At 42.8% G+C, this 18,536-nt stretch overlaps 1 protein-coding gene across 2 annotated transcripts in view; it reads right to left on the reverse strand.

The window, feature by feature from the left end:
- Positions 1-812: 812 nt before the first annotated feature.
- LOC125897199 (glutamate receptor ionotropic, kainate 2-like) overlaps positions 813-18,536 on the reverse strand; it is an 87,794-nt gene continuing 70,070 nt past the window's right edge. For both annotated transcript variants that reach the window (XM_049590324.1, XM_049590322.1), the window contains exons 12-16: positions 16,090-16,208; positions 14,932-15,149; positions 12,646-12,871; positions 9,043-9,293; positions 813-2,023 (exon numbers count right to left, since the gene is read on the reverse strand). In XM_049590324.1, coding sequence (XP_049446281.1) covers positions 1,859-2,023; positions 9,043-9,293; positions 12,646-12,871; positions 14,932-15,149; positions 16,090-16,208 — 979 coding nt within the window. In that variant the 3' untranslated portion in view covers positions 813-1,858. The remainder of the gene's footprint in view (positions 2,024-9,042; positions 9,294-12,645; positions 12,872-14,931; positions 15,150-16,089; positions 16,209-18,536) is intronic.

An 18,536-nucleotide genomic window follows, 5' to 3' on the forward strand; every position in this document is an offset into this window, starting at 1 on the left:
GGCTGGAGCCTATCCCAGCTGACATTGGGCGAGAGGCGGGGTACACCCTGGACAGGTCACCAGACTATCACAGGGCTGACACATAAAGACAGACAACCATTCACACCTACGGGCAATTTAGAGTCATCAATTAACCTGCATGTCTTTGGAGTGTGGGAGGAAGCTGGAGTACCCAGAGAAATCAAAATATAGTATATTTTGTGGATGCAGATGTAGTCAGTGAAAATCAGATGTTAACATGGCAAATGAGCAAATTACATTGGCTGATGAAGATCATGTGGTAAGACTGAAAGCTCCAGAACAGTTACTAAATAGACCTTGTGATGAGAGTGTTTTCTTCATAGCCGATTATTAATTCTCGCTGCCTGTCCACAAGACAAAGGTCTACTTTTTTGTCAGTTATCGAGTCTTATTTTTCTATAACAGCATCTGTCAGTGCTGTGGGTTTACTTCAACCTTTTTCTTCTCAATAAAATCAACCAGTTTCAATCTTTTCCTAGTGACGTTTTTATTCTCTTAGTGCAGCACTTTGCCTTTGCCTTGAATTGTTTGTGTCTACTAGGGCAAATATGTAGCCTGGTATCTGAAGTTTTCCATGTTTTACTATGTCGTTCATGGTGACTCATCATAGCCACAGATATCTAACCACAATTGTTGTCAGCAGCTCTTTGCTGACAGGAGCCCCGTTCCGATTTTTGGAATGAGTCACCACCTTTTCCTACTTTGAGCACCACTTAGTTTCCGGTTACATTGTTCTTACCCCCCCCCCCCCCCCCCAAACAAAAAAACCCCACAAGCCACCACATTGTCCCCAGACGGTATGTACAGGTGGCCCCATGATACTGACAGACAAAAGACTGAATCTCCGAATGATGAGAGAAATGAACCCTACACAGCAGAGTTTGAAGCCCCATAGCCACCAGTTGACAGAATTTGAGGGCTGAGTTGGTATCTGCTACATATTTTGTCCACAGGAGGGGCTACCATGATACAAAGTACTACAAAACTTCTTGTTCTTGTACAAAAACAAACATTTTTGTAGAAATCCTGCATTTTTAAACAACAACTGATACAGAGTGAAAACTGCAGACCGCGTGTAAGGACGGACATGGAGAAGGACTTTGACAGTATACATTGCTTGTAGAGGCTTTGAACATAATCATAGGCATGGTAGAAAGTTCTTCACGATGGCAGAACTTTGGCACGAGAAAGGCATTACAGAAGAAAACAATGAATATTGGACAAGGTCAGCATAGATGATTCCAAACTAAATATCACTTTTATACATCGGTTCATAGGAAACCATTTGGCACTGACTACCCTTCCCTTTGTTGGTGTGAGATTAGTGTTTGTTTAAATCATTTGAAAGAAACTCAAGCCACTGAAGGGAGGGACCGATGGGGTCAAACACACATGGAGGTAAGACAAAAGGGCATTGACATCAACAGAAAAACTACATCTGGTGTTACTGTCACAATAGAGTTTTCCCTTCTGCACAGGTGTGTCAGATGAGAGTGTGTGTGCGTGTATGTGTGTGTGTATGTGTTACGTGTATGTGTTGAAGTCCACTTCTACTATGGACCGGACTTATGTTTTGACCCAAACCTGCTTGGATCCCTTTTTCAATTTACACACACTTTTGAGTCAATCCTTTCCAGCTCCCTTCCGAAAGTGAACGTCACAGTGAGGTGACACTGCTCAGGTATCTATATTTCCACAGGAAACATCTGTCTACATAAGCAAGTGGGTTCAAAAGGAGTCCTGTTTTGACTGCTAGCCTCAGTCTGTGGTTTAAGTCAGAGTTCATTCCACCCCCGTCTCCCCTCCGTGGTCTTTGTCGAGGGGGCATGCTCAGCGCTCATGCCATGGTTTCCTTTCCTGGGAGTCTCCTGTCGTTGAACGTGTGCATGTTAATGACCTCCTCTGTCTTAACGATGACGGGCGGCTGAGGCTTCTGTTTGAGACGGCGTTGGCACTTCAGAGACACGCGCAGCTCATCCATCATGGCGCTGCAGAATGATCGCTGCAGAAGGCAACAGGAAAGAGGGAGAAGTTATAGCTGGCACCATGCTGTTCATCACTCTACTCCAAGCAGTATAGCCATTGTTATTTATTATTACGCTGTTATTTTCCTACATACAGTCTGTCTTCATTGGTAATACTTTGGCAGGGTTATCTATGTCCATGCTGGGCTAATTCTTTTGTTTCAATATATCACTTCTAGTGTGTTCTAATGCCTTGTCATTCTTCCTTTACAACAGTGCTTCTGTGTTAATATTACATAGCAATGCATGGTCAAAAGTATGTGGACACCTAAACATTACCTCCAAAGCTATGAAAAACAAACCATAAAAAGCCGGGAGAAGGAAATATTGGCATTGTACGATTCTGCAAACCACAAATAAATTACATTTGCATCTTTCATATCAACATTTCTACAGTGACGTAACATATAAGCTGTCTTTTTTCAGGAGATTGAGGTTAGGGTGTATGGCACGACACCGAGGCACCACAACTGCCAAGCTGCAGATTACAGTTTGAGACCAACAAACAAGAAAACAGGTTGTGTTTTAGCAAGTTATCGCTTTGTTCCCAGCAGCTTTTTCAGCACCAAACATAGGTATTTTGTAGCGACCCGTCTGTGTTTTTCCAGCACCTTTTTAGGCCTCAAATGTAGGTGCCAGGATTGTGCTCCCAAAAGCAGGTATTTTAAGCCAAAACATGATTTTTTCCAAACCCTGGAAAAGGCCCTGGCCTGTATGTTCTGTATATTGCCTCTCAGTCCCTCTCTCTCTCTGTTTCCTTGAGGTGTAGCCTGATTGCCTGATCTGGAGCACCTGGGCTAGGTGCTCCTCCAGAAGATAAAAGGCCGAAGCTTCAGTGCTTCTCCCTCTCTCCATCCTGGCAGCACCCTTGTTGGTTTTGTTGATCCTTCTGCACACACGACACCATGCAGCACATTCTCACACACCCACATGCGCACTACTGATCCTACTGACTTAACACATCACATTCTTAAACTCGTTCGTTAATATTTGTTAACTTTAATAAATTACATAATTTACTCGTTTTAGGCCCGTTTCCACTGAAGAAGTTCCTGGTACTATTTGGGGGGCAGGAACTACTACAGGAACGTCCTCTCGCTCGGCCCTCTCAACCGCCGTGTCTCCACTGAGAGAGCGGAGTACAAGGAAGGTTCCTGTAAAGTTACGGGCTCTGGATGTGACGTAATCGTTGCGCGACCATTTTGACCGGGGCGACGTAGGGATGCTGTTAGCTGTTAGCCGATAACAGTGTCTGTAATAACTCACTAAATGGCCCATGAAGAAATTATTTTTTCCAGCGGATGTCTTAGTTACAACATGATTGAGCTAACTGGAGTAGTTTCATGTCGTATCCAACAACGGGAGGCTTTTAACAGATGACGTCCTGATGTTAGCTTTGCTGCTGCTGTTAGCTGTCCCTGTCAGCTGATGCTTTCTAGACATCGTGATTTCCCAAAACTGAATAAATACCACACACAGCAACACAAAACTGCTTTGCTAGCTCAATCATGTTGTAACTAAGATATCCGCTGGAAAGAATAATTTTTTCACGGGCCATTTAGTGAGTTTTTTTTACATGGCGGTGGAAGCTATATGAACGAGCTAACCCTCGTCTGCTGAGTTTTAAAAATGCCGGCTATTTTGTTGCTTTCTGTTGTTGTCACATCCCGCCTTGAGTATATCCAGTCAGCACCAAGTAATCCCCAAGCCCCAGCCAGGAGTCTTTCGGGGGCCGTTCTGAGTACCTACTCCGAGGCAGGGACTTGTTTAGCCCCCGTAAAAGTTCCGGAACTCTGTCCTTTGGGGGTGGAAGTTCCTGCGGTGGAAACAGTCCTTTTCCCTTCTTTGCCATAACCTCTCGAGCCAGGGTTATGACACAATATTCTCGACGATATGACAAATTAGTAAAAATATATATATTTCATTATTAATTAAAGAAAACAGAATTGCAGTAAAATAAGTGATATAGTTTTACATGTTAACAGTTTGCCTTCAAATATTCAGTAAAAACTAAACAAAATAATATCTCATTTCTTTAGTTTGTGAACAACAACAGTAACTCAGAGTGAGATCCAGATTCTGTATACAATATTAATACTTCAACAAAATAAAATCTACCACAAATTACACATTTAAACAGCTCCCAAAGGCAAACAATGTCCCCTGGGATCTATATATATATAAATCAATAGGTGATTTCTTTCTTTTAGCAAAACCTTTATGCTCTGCCATTTCTCCTCTAATCATCACACTGTAACCTGTGACAGGCTGTTATGATACCACAACTATTGAACATTCACATATATGTAGTTGAGCCGTGAGTGCCACAAAGGTTTACATTACCAAAGGTTTAAAACAAAATCGTGCCACGACAACAACCCCCGTGTGCGCACAGTGAGAGAGGAGAGGGAGAGACGCTGTGCTGCTGCCAGAGGAGCCGCTGAGTGAGTTCACTCTGAGCGGGAACTCTCTAAAAGAGTCTGAGAAGTCTGCGGCTGTTCATAAGACATTAGGATGACACAGTGTATTCCACACTACTGAAGCTGCTCCTCTTTTTGGAACCACCGCGGAGTCTGTAATAATTTCGCTTTCAGCCATGCTTATTATTGTCGTGGGTAACATTATGATGACAATATGTCAACAAGCTGAAATACTGCGAGTATCACGAAATGAATTTTTCATGTGATAACAAAATTATACTGGTATTATCGTGAACAAGATGATAAGGGTAGACATACTTTTGGCTGTATCGCGTTATAATGTCAAGTCAGTCTTATATATGTGGCCCCAAATAACAGATTAAAAAGGGCTTTACAATCTGTGCAACATATAACACCCATTATCTTGAGAGTCACGGTTTGGATAAGGATGAATTTGATGCATAGTCTGACATTGATGCTGTTGAGTAGTGTCATCAACAGGCTACAAATAAGGTTCAGAAAAAGTGAAAGAGATGTAGAGCAATTGATGACAGATTGAAATGTTTGACAGTAAGTTAAGTCTTTAAAAAATCCCTCCAACCTCTTGATTTGATTGCTAAACATTATTTGTGTAAACTCAGGCGTTCGTGTAAAGGTCTGATGTGTCCCTGATTTTTACCCTTTTTCAGCTTCACACAAAGGTCTGAATGCTGTTTCACAGCCTTTTTCCACCCTGCCAAGAACTCAGAGAAACATTCAACACTTATAATTTTTTGGTGTGCAAGCAGGAAATATAAAGACATTGAACAAAGGACCAAATATCCACTTCAGCAGATTAAACCCAAAAATATTGGTAGCTTCTTTTAAAACATCAATCACCCCCTCATGGAGTGATGCGCGTTACGTAACATCAGTAATACGAGCCTCTGTTGTCCCTGCATTATGCATGTGGTGTGAAATCCTATAAAATGTCAATACGCTTGTGCATCAATGTTGCCAAGACAAATTCCCATACATTCACTCTCTGATTATGCAAACTCTAATTCAAATTCTTAGAGGGTGTAGGAGGAGAGGAGATATGAAAGAGGAGGGAGAGCAGTAATGTATGAAGCTATTATTTTTCTGTTTGTGTATGTACGTAGGTGTGTGAGATGGATATCTGTAGGTGGCTTATGCACCAGACCAGGTATTTTTGTTTTTCCCCTCCGTTTTTACATATATTTGTCTGGCGCATGAATGAGATATTTTGTATACCCCGCAAGAGTGATTACAGACGTAGAGGGGGGCAGGAAGGGGTGAGAGAAAAAGAAACAATGAGGAGGGAGATGGATTAGAGTGATGGAGAAAAGAGAGAAAATGAAGGGGGTAAGAAAGCCGGTGATGTAAGGGTGGAGGAGGTTGGCAGGGGAAGAAAATAGAGAAGGAGAGGCTTGTTGTCTGCATGTAAATTACTAGCACCTTGGCAGCCGGGAGATTGTGGCATTTGCAAATTATCTGAATATTGTGACCCAGTCTTGCGGCTCTTGATTAATGATAGCTGAGATGTGCTCTGAAACATATGCAGACCGTAAAAAAGCCAGAAACTAATTACTGTTGCAATAAAGTAACACGCCGCTGCGCTGTGCTAATTCTGTAGATGTAAATAATTAAAATACGCTATCAAAAAGACCTTTACAATTATCTGGAAACATCACATGTATGACTTAAAGAGCACTAAAATACATACTCCACGCAGAGTGATGAATCATGTGCACTCAGTACCAAAATAGAGCACAGATAGAACAGTCTGAAATATTTTCAGTCTCTTGCTAGAAAGAAATATAACCAGAGGGGGGAAGAGGGAGAAAAAAGCTGCAAACGTGCTGCACTGTATGCATGGTGCAATCTTGAGATTAAAGGAGAAGTTCACAGTTTTTCAAGTCTGTCTCGTACTCGCATGCGGTTTTTGGTTGCTGTAATGATTCCTCTTGTTCGTACAAGCCGTGCAGAGACATAACATCCTAATGTGGTGTCAAATTAGGAGATGGGGGCAAAATCCACAGTCTGCCATCAGCCAGAGGAAAACGGTGACATTGCACGTTTCTGAAAACCATGAAAACGATCCATTTTAATGTTTCGTACATATATCAATGTTCTTAAAGTGATGTAATATATGAGCTGAATTTGTCATCGGGAGGTTGAGTGGATGGTGGATGGTGTCCAAGGCAATCAAGAAACCCCTGTTGTGATTTAGTGAGTCATTGCTGTGTTCCCAGCGGCTTTTTAGCCACTAAACGTGAAGGTTTTTTAGCGACCTGTCACTGTTTTCCTGCAGCGCTTTAGGCCCTAAACATGGGTGTTTTGTGAAGACCCATTGCTGTTTTTCCTGCAGCTTTTCTAGGCAATATAGAGACCCAAAAAGCAGTTATTTTTTACCAAGATGTCAGTGCTTTTTCAGCCGGGATAGTGGCCTGAAAAGCAGTTCATTTTTACCGAGACAGTGCTTTTCCACCTGGGATATTGGCCAAAAAAGCAGTTGTTTTTTTCGCCAAGATACGCTGCTTTTCTTGTTGGGATAGTGCCCCCCCAAACAGGATATTTTAAGCAAAAATGCAATCTTCTCCTGACCAACTAACCAACTGGGTTTTTGTGCCTAAACCTAACCACATGTTGACCACAGCTTTTCAAAAACCTTAAAGAAACCGACCACTTTAGAATGAAAATACAGACAGTACTTACTGACCCTCATGCCAACAAGAAGTCCAGTGTAGTTTTTTAATCCACAAAACTCGTTCGAGGTATCGGAGGATAACAGCTAGCTGAATTTTTCCATACACTTGAAGTGCTTGGAACCCACGTCCAAAATCATTTTGAAAATGTTACAAAACTCTGCTAACGCCTTTCAAAAACATCAGAACGAGAACACGAGAACTAGCACCACCACTAGCCATCAGCTAGTCTCGCGCGAGTTGCCATGTAAACACAGCACTTCTGTAGGGCAGGCTAACTGACCACGGTGAGAAATGATGCTATAAAGTGGAGTAAATTACGTCTTTTCAAGCCAGTTTTGCATGCCGCGGCTTCAGGGCACCAGGATTACGACGGACGAGCCGTTCTGATGTTTTTGAAATGCATTAGTGGAGTTTTATTACATTTTCAAAATGTGGGTTCCATGCACTTCAAGTGTAGCTGTTATTCCAGCTAGCTGTTATCCTCCGATACCCCGAACGAGTTTTGTGGATTAAAAAACTACACTGGACTTCCTGTCGGCGTGAGGGTCAGTAAGTACTGTCTGTATTTTCATTCTAAAGTGGCCATTTCCTTTAAGTTTCAATGTATCTGCTATATAAAAATGTGCAAATGTAACGTATCTGTAATTTGCAGAAACGTTCAATATTAATTTTTTTTTCTCATGATTGGGTTGCCTCCACCCATGCAAAAAAAAGCATTGTAAATGTCAACAGAGGTTATGAGTTAGACAAATCAAGTAGGTACACTAGCTACTAAAATTATGTCACTTCATTATAAGTCTGACTCACAGGGTGTTGACTGTAGGTATAAACCATGTGGTTGGCTACCAATCGCAGGCGGCAACATGCTTCCTACCATTACCAAAACCCTGTGAAGCTATTCTTGTACAGCCAGACCAATCTCCACACTTTATTTTCACATTGTGTGAAACAACAACTTCCCGGCTAACAACCTACATGCTAAAACATCTTTTAATGTTTGGGAATTCGTTGTATCCTGGCAAGAGGATTGTGATTGGTTTAAAGAAATACAAACAACCCAGAGCGAATTTTCCCCTTTAGTACAGAATTATGATGGTTTCAGCTCAAAGATGTAGATTTTCGGAGGAAATGTTTGGAACATGTCCATTTGCCTCCTGCCATAAAAACATGATAGTAGCAGAGAACTTTTATTATGACTAAATTAAAGACATTTACACCATAAACTGATGCAGAAAAGAGACAAATTGGTGCCTAAAAATTCACCAGAACGCAGGAAATAAATGTTTGATGCTCAGAATTTTCTAGCAGAGGACCCCCAACCCCCCGTTTCATATGTGTCCACTCAAATGTGAAACGAAACCTATGCCCTTGGTTCAGCCTGACCTTTCCCCAAAGCTGGCACAGTGCAAGATAGATCTGGCTATGGGAGATGACTTTGTTAAAACCCTTACACTGCAGCTACACAAGGACACACGCTCTGAAACACAAGAAGGAAGCTAACTTTGTTAAATACCCACTTCTCTGGCTAACCTCATATTGGCTTCAGCTTAAGGGATCTCTTCATGGCCAATATGGACAGATGGAAGAATAACTGAGACCAATGTGACTCAATGTACATATGGGCATGTGAATATTGTTTAAAAACAGACTTGAAAAAATGTGAACTCATCTCCAACTCTTTCCCGAACCTGCAAAAAGGAACAAACTGAGCAAACTGTGGTGGTGTATTTGGTAGTCTGGTTTCATTTCAGTTAAGTTTCCTTTAAAAACAGTGATATACCAAAGAGAAACAGCAAATCTTTATGAGACAAATAGTACATGACACGAGCTTTAATTCCTAACATACATCAGAAAAGCTTCCAGTACCTTCTCCAGCTGGGCATTCTGCTTAGACTTGTAAAGCACCTCCCCTACAGCCACAAACACTGACAGCACCAGTCCCGCAGCCAGCACGATGAAGATCCCGCCGATGTTCTGCACCCCCAGAGCGCTGGCCTCCTTGCTCTCCTCCTCGGGACAGCCGTTCCCTCGCCACCATTTCTCCTTCATCATGTGCAGCTTCCCTTCCTCTTGCAGCTGCAGAATGGCTATCGTGATCTTGTCTCTGTATGGGGAGCCTGCGAGGAGACAACGAGAGATTAGCGAGTATGGATAATAGTAGGATATGATTAAGCCTGATTATGCCTTGCAAAGTTATTGTTGAGTATATGAGTGTATGTAACCAGCGGTGGTGGGAGTATGAAACGCGCCGCGGCTTGCATGTGATCATATAACCTGCCATGTTATTGTTGGCTACTTAGAGGGAGTTTTTTTGTAAGTCCTCCTTCAAATCCCACTAATCCCTATATTCACAGACTGATTCCAAAATTCTCACTCCTCTCTGCAGTGTGTGAATTATAATGCACAGGGAGTTGGCAACAAAGACTTGGCTTTGTGTAGTGGAGCTGCTGTTGATTCTGACGAATTAGCTGCTGTTTGCACACTCTTTCATATGCCATAAATGGTGCGTATAAACAGAAAAAATAAAACACAGAGGAGCCCAGTGGAGGCTACATAACGGTGCATATGTGTTTGGGATTAAATGTGTGTATCTGAGATAGGGTTGCTTTATCAGAGTGTTTTTTATGCATGTTAATGTCATGGTGAGTAAAAGAACCCAAATCCACAGACAGTGGGAAGGCGCCAGAATTAGCAACAAGGCATTAAGACTCAGCGGGTGCTGGCTTGATCAAAGGAGGAGTAATCGCTGCAGAGTACCCGAGTGGGGTCGTGTTCCTCTCCCATCCACGGCGTGTGCGACATAGCATGCGGCCGATCAGGGCGCGGCGCACACACTGTGCCCGAACCATGGCGGGAAAGAGCAACACTCATGCGAGCGTTCATGTTTCATTTATAAACTGGTTTAAAAGCTTGTTAGTGTATTAATATGATTACAGAACTCATGCATAATGAAGCCTGATTGTACATTTCAATTTCATGCGCTCATTCAGACTTAAAAGGGGTGAAAAAATGTAAAAATTTTATAATGCAGACGTCATTTTAGGAACATTTTGTGCTAAAACTCCGGGGGAGCTAAACTGAACATGGCCCCGGGTAGCAGGTAGCATCACTGTCTGCTGCTCTGATACAGTTCTGCCTGTCAGCCCCTTTAGCTGATTCCCCCTCTGTCTCATCTATCATTTATCTATTGCTATCCATCATCCTTTCATCTCCACGTCTCTGTGTATTTACACCGACAAAGGGGACATTAATACAAAAACTTAAAATTACCCAAAGTGCAGCTGATTTTTGAGCAGCACATCAGCTTCTTTGATCATCGTCTATTTCTGTGAGCATACCTGTGGCGTGCACATGTGCTTTTATCTGTGACGTGCCCGCTTTAAGACAAAGTGCATATCCATTCTGTGCATGTGCAGGAGGTATGTGCAGCCATGAGCAGGCAGTCGTGTGTGTGCATGTGCTCGTGCATGTAAAAAGCATATGCTTGCTTCATTTGAAGATGAGAAATCTATCAAGTATCCTAGTCCCCTGATTCTGGCTCCCCTCATATTTCAAATGATTAATGATGGCCTAACAAAGCAGGCCTTGGATAAATGCTAATAGGATGGGTCCTTAGAGAGGAGGATATGGAGAGCGGGGCCTGGGCAAATGGAAAAGCGCTGTGCTTGACACACTGTGCATACACAACTACCTGACAGATGTTCAACACCAGAGGACATCCATCACTCCCACACTGTCTGGCCTCAAGTATTAATGTGATCACAGTTAAAGTCGATAGCCGTAGATGACGCATTTGCGTTTTGGGAGCAGGACGTGTGAAAACCGTCAAGCGTTAAAAGGTTAAGACTTATTATACGGCGTGCTCTGTTTTATTGCTGTAACAGCCCTACGGGGAACGAGATGCTAAACAGTGTTGAGCAGGGCGAAAGTTATAGGCTGGAGATTGACACGAAGGTTGAGATCTTCATGGCGTTTGGGACGAGGCAACAAGGAGAGAGCCGCCGTCTGAAATAAAACACTCCCATTCTTCCAGGACGACTTCTGGCATGAAATCACTTTGATTTAATGAAGCAATTAACTATCTCAAGACCTCTTCTATTACAGAAGAAACATTTTAGAGGCTGTGATCAACTTTATTCCTGAAATATTGAGCAATGAACATCAGAGTTAGAGATTGAAATGAGTTAGAGGGAAGTAATAACTTTGAGAGCGGGCATTTTTAATCATTAGTTTTATGCATTAAAATACTACACCACTTATTGCTGAATTAAAGCAATTCAGGGGAATATTTTGTCGTCGTATATTTGATGCACTGTATCGCCACATGAATGGAAAACAGAGCGGCTCCACGCTCTAGGTCTGTGTCCATCTCAAGGGCATCAGTGTAAGTACTCCTGCACTTATGAGGCCACAGTGGGACTATAACTCACAGCATCACCTCAGCTTTGTTACAGCCGCCGCAATCATGGCATCCCTGCAGATCCATAACTGCCCCATACTCATCAGCAGTAGCCAGGTCCAGATGTGGAAGCCTGGAATTAATCCTCCATATTTTGATGGCCTTCATATCTGCGATGATATATGTGGCCATTACAGCTGGTTGCAGTGCTCTCCGTGGCCTCGTCATGACCACTCTAACCTCTGTGACATGAGGAGCGGATACCATCACTTGCTTCATGCCGAGGTCTCTGGGAGTGTCAGGGTTGTAAGCTGCACCTTTATTAACCCCGACAAAGGCTGCTTTATATGCAACAAAACTGAAAGTGGAAAATGGTTCTGACTCATCATGGGATAATGGCGCTTTAAAATGTAAGAACGCGACTTTTCTGACAGGGGCTCGGTCAAATAAGCAGGTGTGAAAAGTTCTAAGTGCTCGTTTCATACTCTCTGAAGTGTTTTGTTGTGTTTTAATGCTCAGACACAATTCAGACGGTGTCAAGTAAGTCACAGGGAATTGCACTAAATTGACTTTCGGGTAGCTTTCTGTGATTGTTTCACTGTCTTGCACTCGCTGCCTCGTGCGACTGCAAAGTAGGCGAAAACACACCATTAAAAGTATTGTTTAACAGAGGCTTGCTTCCCTACTCTGTAAATAATCCTGTGAGAAAATCATTATGGCTTGAAAAAAAACAAAACAAAAACCCCACGCTCGCTACAGCAGAGCTCGGACGGCGCCAGTTTCTCAAGCCCCGGGCACATTTTAACCTTATCCATAAATTCAACCTCTTCAGCCATTCGCTTTTCATTAAGATAAACCTTTTACACCTTGCATGGTTCAAACATTATACCCGTGACCCCATCAATACAGGTCAACCTTTTCGTTCTTAGAGCTTATGAATCATCTACACTATATACCGTTATCTATTACATAGTATCTGCAGTATTTCTCTCTGAACTTAAGCTTTGCAATTGCTTCTTATCGACACATCAGGCAGCAGCCGAGGCATATAGAACTTTGAGGTCACTTACCCATAGGTGTTCCCACTCCGTAGGCTTTGGAGTCTATGAGGCCTCCGATCTGGGTGAGGTTGCAGTTGCGCTGGGTGACAAACTCAATGGTGGTGGACTCCATGAGGAAGGCATAGTCTGAGGTCAGCACGCGCTGGATGCCCTCCTCCACATTCTTGACCATCACAGATTGCCTCCTGCTGTTCATGAACTCCCACATCTTGTCATAGGTTGAGATTTTTGTTTTCTACAAAATAGCAGAGAAGAGAAGTGGAATGAGATCGGTATCTGTGTTAGGAATAAATGTGGTTGTCAACTTTAAATTCTGCTTTCTTTTTCATTGTGCAGGCCATTTGTTTCATGTCGTTACAAAATGCAGTTGCTTGAAAAACAAAGGAAAGAATTACTTTCTTATCTCAAGTTATAGTCCTTTAGATTTCCATGAAATTAAACCCTTTGAATACTATTTAGGGTCAGCAATATTTACATTGCGTTAATGCGTTTTTATATAATAGTTTTCAGTGTTAAAGGTACACCATGCAGGAATTGTCAGCTACCATTTCATACAGTATCACCACTGAAAGTAAAAGCCAACCCTAGCTTTGTTTGCTTGGTACTTTACCTCGCCATATTGGTGTTTTTTCAGCACCGTTGCCACAATTTTTGTAGCTTCTTCTTGGATGTTTGCTGCTTATTATCTGGCACCTGGTTGCTACCTTTTTATAAAGCACCAACCTCACAGACATGGTCCCGAAAACAGCAAAATAATATGAAAAAAAGAAAAGAAAATACAGGCAGTAGGCAGAGTCTCTGCAGATAAATACATGGCCACGCACTTCTAGTGGGTCATAAATGAAAATTGAGAGGGATTACTTTTGTGTGCGGCTATAAATTGTTTTTAAAAAAAAATCCTGCGTAGTATACCTTTAATGACAGACTCACTGAATTCAAATTGCCTACCTTCACATGACCGATTCAGAGGAAGCGAAGCATGTATATCATCCAACATCTATAGTTTCAATTGTATCTCAATGACAACAGCCTCACTGTTTGCTGTTCGCTCTCCTAACATCATATCAGAGCTGTTTTTAAAGGGAAAGTTCACCCCAAAATCTGAAATGCAGATTTTCTCACCTGTAGTACTATTTATCAATCCAGATTGTTTTGGAGTAGCCTAGTGTTGGTGTTATCGACCATAGAGATGTCTGCCATCTCTTAGATAACGGAACTAGATGGCACTTGGCTTGTGATGCTTAAATGCCCCCCCCCCCCAAAAATCTAAACAAAACAAAAAAACAAACAAACAAAAAAACCCCCATACAAAATACACTGAAAAATTCAACAGCAATGTCTCTTTACAGAAATTATACCTGGTTGCTCAATATAATCCATAGGCTTTGTTGTGTGCAGTTTTATGTAGGAACTATTTTCTTTTTACCGAGCTACATCCGCCAACTGGATCATGGTGTATCTATTCACTGGACCAGAGGCTTTGGAGAGAGCATTTGCTGTCAGGACCCTGAGGCTCTGGAGTCTTTCCTGATTTTACGTGAGTTTTAAGTTCATTTAAACTGTCTTTTATTTCCTCTGTTTTTATATGCTAAAGTATTTTTATCAGTTCTTTTTAAAGTTGCTGTTTTCATGTCTTGTCTGTTTTTATTTTTGACATTTAAAGCACTTTGTAACTTAATGGCGTCCACCTCGGCCGAGCTAGGGGAGCTAGCAGTAGAGAAAGAAAATAGCTCCTACATGAAACTGCTCACAAGAAGGTCTGTGGATTATCTTGAGTAAACAGGTCATGATTTCTGGAAAGAGACATCGTTGTTAAGTTTTTTAAATGTTTTTTTTTGGACACTTGAAGCACCACAAGCTGAGTGCCATCTAGTTCCATTATATTGGAGAGAAGGCAGACATCTCTACGGCTAATATCTCCAACATTCAGCAACTCACACCAAAACAATCTAGGCTGATAAACAGCACTACAGCTAAGATGAAAAATATGTATTTTTGATTTTGGAATGAAGTGTCCCTTTAAGCTACTGCTAATGCAAACCAAACATTTCCTGCTGGTTCTCCAGTAAAACAACATCTGTGTTTGGCTACAGAGTAAACAGATACAACAGTTGCTCTTGTGCTGTATTTATGACACAGTATCTGCTACAGAGAGTGTTACCTGAAGTATTAAACATTTGCTGTTTCAATTGGTGACAATGTGTGTCTGAAATCTCAAGGATTATAACTTTAATAAGTGAGGATGGAAGATTCCTCGTAAAACCACTCTATAAACACCCCGGCAGACGCAGCTACCTTGAAGAAGGTCATGGTGGCGCCGTCCTCCACCACCCCATACAGGATTTTAGTCTGCTTGGCCAGGTCATCGGCTGAGTCTATGGGCGACTCCATCCTCTCCACAGTGAGGAAGGCAGCCAAGTTGGCCGTGTACGAGGAAATGATGATGAGGGTGAAGAACCACCAGATGCCTCCCACTATCCGAGTCGACAGGGCCTTGGGCATGAGCTCTGAGCCTGGTGTGAGTGAGGTGGCAGGAGTGAAGTGTTACACTGCAAAATGTATTCATCTCAGCAATTACGATTCTAATCTTGCGTTTAAGTTTATTTTAATTTGTTAAATAAAAAACAAATAAGATTAGTTGCTTTAAAAACATGTTTCAAGAGCTCTCTTAAAGTTTTCAGCCCAGGCGGACGCACCACTCGCTTCAAGAAGAAATCACTCGAGAGAGAGAGAGAGAGCTCTTTAAACAAGATGATTGTTGGATCTCAAACAAGTGAAATTATCTCCTCTCTCAGTCATGACTGAGTGCTTTAAATAATGCAGGAAACACAGAAAAACACTATTTAAAATTTGCCTCCTGAGAACAAGGTTGTTTGCATAAATCAATCCTATCGAATCAAACACATTCAGTATCGAGTGTTCAGGACAACATGGAGAAGTGACAGGCTGTTTGGGCCAGAGAGTCATGTACCCAAGGTAACCTCACATCCTGACTCCACACCCCACTGATCTCTAGGTGCTGGTGGGCCAAGGGCAAGAGGAGAGGACACTGGGCATTATCATAACTATGATAAAGAGCATATTAATAGCCTGCATATTATTTGAATAAATCTCAGCAGTCACGCTATTTGAGCTGCTGTTGATGAAAACATTAATTTACATTTATTCAAACTGTAATCTCTAAATGAGGGGTTTAAAACTATGATTTTACTCAAGTGGCATTCAAATCATATACACCTCTTATATATTCTACAGTCCTGTGAGCTAAATTCACTTAATTAAAAAAACATTACATGCACATTGAGTCTAAGTCCTGTCTCCCTGGCAGCGGACCCCCAGCGGTCTCTCTCTGTTGCCGCTGACTTTGACAAAACAACCCAACCCTCAGAGACAGTGGGATATAGAGAGCTCCAGCTCCACAGAGCAACAGCAGCCACAGGCTGAGGCAACTACCTTGCTGCATGAGAGCCCCAACGCCAAACCAGAAACTATTGAGCAGCGTAAAATTGTTTTCCACCACATCCGAGTCTGGGTTGCATGGATGTGGGTTGTACCACTCGTAAGGGCTGAACCTATAAAAGGGAAGAGAGCACAGAGACAGATATGTCAGCACAAAGCAAAGAACAGCGCGTTCCCAGCTGCAGATTAAACGGCACATAAAACATAAATTTTAAACCATTGTGAGCAGAGGAACAAAGGGAATGTGAATGTGTGGGAATCCTGTGTTGTGGCCTCAGGGTCAGAGCGTGTGCAGAGACCAAAGCAAATCATTCTGGCTTTCGCCGAGATCAACTTATTGGCATATTCAAATGCCATCAGTTTATTGTGAGAACAGATCAATAGGCTGGAATAACACTGTCACTGGTGATAATGTCCCAGTGCGAGATGATCTTTGGAGCTCATTTGGATTCACTGACTCAGGAGCCGTTATGTGTATCCCCGAGCAACTGCAATCACCGTTACTCTGCGGATGCCATATCCCCCTCACACCCCCCCGACATGGGACTTTTTCTCATGGTTTCCAAACAGCCGTCTCTTTTCTTCCACCCCCTAGCTGCTTTTGTTTTTCTCTTTTCCCCACACTCCCCTTCAAAACTCCATCTCTTTTCCTCATCCTGCGCCATTCCCACCTCAACAACCTACACCTCATTTCCCCCCGATTGCCTCGCGTCCCCTATGAACCTCTTCCCTTTTACCCCCCAGCCTTGCGCTGCCTGCATTGGCTGATTGTCAGTGTCTTCAGGTCAGTTGTGGACATTTCTCATTTATTATCCTAAGCAAAAGTGGCATGGCATTAGCGCAGGGTGATTGGGTTAGTGTTAAGCATCAGGAACTGATTGAGTTTGTGCTGAAGTGGGTGATAGCGGGAACATTGCTTATGCATAGTTGAGGGGCCCATCAGGTAAGGCTGTTTAGCAGCCCCACCCCCCACAAACACGCCGCATGCTAATAAGCCAAGGACCAAGTCTTAAAGGTTCAGACTGCATAGAAATGTGATGCCATTTGTCAGCTGCAGCTTCAGAGATGCACAGGGACGTATATAAATATATAGTGTTTACAAGACACAGAGCAGCATTTCACATTACCAAACCAAATGTTAGATGACGGCAGTTTTATGGCGGCACTATTTGCCACAGAGACAGCGCGAGTGCTGCAGACGCACAAACAGATATGTCATTTGATCTCCCTTTGTTGCTGCAGCAGCCTAATTAAAAGCCGTAGTTTACAAGCGTCGCGAACGTGTGCAACATTTTTGTCAGACTGCTCTTCCTTTTCCTGCTACTTTCTACGCCGTCCCCTTGAAAATTATCTACGTGGACACGGCTTTGATGACACGCTATAATTCTTCCTGTCAACCCCATCAGGATGTCTGATTTGCTGGAATGTCAATGAGCTCAGTCTCCTTGGAACCAGAGGCAACTGAAACGGCACAATGGCCTTGTGGAGCCGTGCAGAATGCAGTGTATGTGTGTGTGTGCGCGCTCACATGTGTTTGTGTATGAGGGTTTTATGTGTATCAAGCCTCTGGCGCATGAATGTTTGCGCATGTGCCTTTATAGCTGTGTGGGTGTGCATTTGTCTGTCGTGGCAACTGTGAATTTGCATTTGCTCAATCAAATCCATCTCAAAGTCAAATATTTTCTCTGATGATTTATTTATGTTGCCGTTTACGGACGTTACACAGAGCGTTGAGCTGCAGCCTGAGGGCAATTGCGGGTATCATCCGATGCGGGCCATAGGTGAGGATGTGTAAATCTGTTTAAATCTATAAAACACGTTCTTGATTGGATTGCGTTTGTCCCTCTCAGCGTCTACATGTGTATTCTGTATGCACCATGCCCACGGCTCCTCTGTATGACCTTTGCCTGCAGCCGGCCCGTATTCCTGCGGGCCGTGTTCTGCACACCGATCACCAGGAAGAAGGGGATGTGGAACATGCGGACGTAAGGTCACCTCCTCACACCGAGCACAAGGGACATGTCGAATTGCACACAGAATTCTAAAAAGATCCCCCCCCCCACTTTTCTCCAGTTCCTCTTCTCCTTCGTCCGTCCCTGGCCACAATAACACAACACGCTCTCTTCCATTAACTGTCAGTTGGATTCAATTACTCTGGCTGGCATTATAGATCTGCTGCCTTTCTTCTCTCAGGCCAAGTGAAGAGGCTGTGCTGGGGGGTGTTCAAAACCACAGGCGTCCGGGACTCGGAGTGCAAAACTTTGACATCCTGTAATTACATGCAAACATTTTTATAATGCAATTTAAATCAGTCATTCTTCTTGGCAGGTGGACATTTTCTACAGTGGGAAAAGGTTTCGCGATCTTAGAGAATACCATTTCTTCTGCTAATAAAGAGAGGAATCAATTCAACCACAAACAGAGCTGGAAGGAACCACTGA

Source organism: Epinephelus fuscoguttatus, linkage group LG11 (genome assembly GCF_011397635.1).
Source record: "Epinephelus fuscoguttatus linkage group LG11, E.fuscoguttatus.final_Chr_v1".
Classification (NCBI taxonomy): domain Eukaryota; kingdom Metazoa; phylum Chordata; class Actinopteri; order Perciformes; family Serranidae; genus Epinephelus; species Epinephelus fuscoguttatus.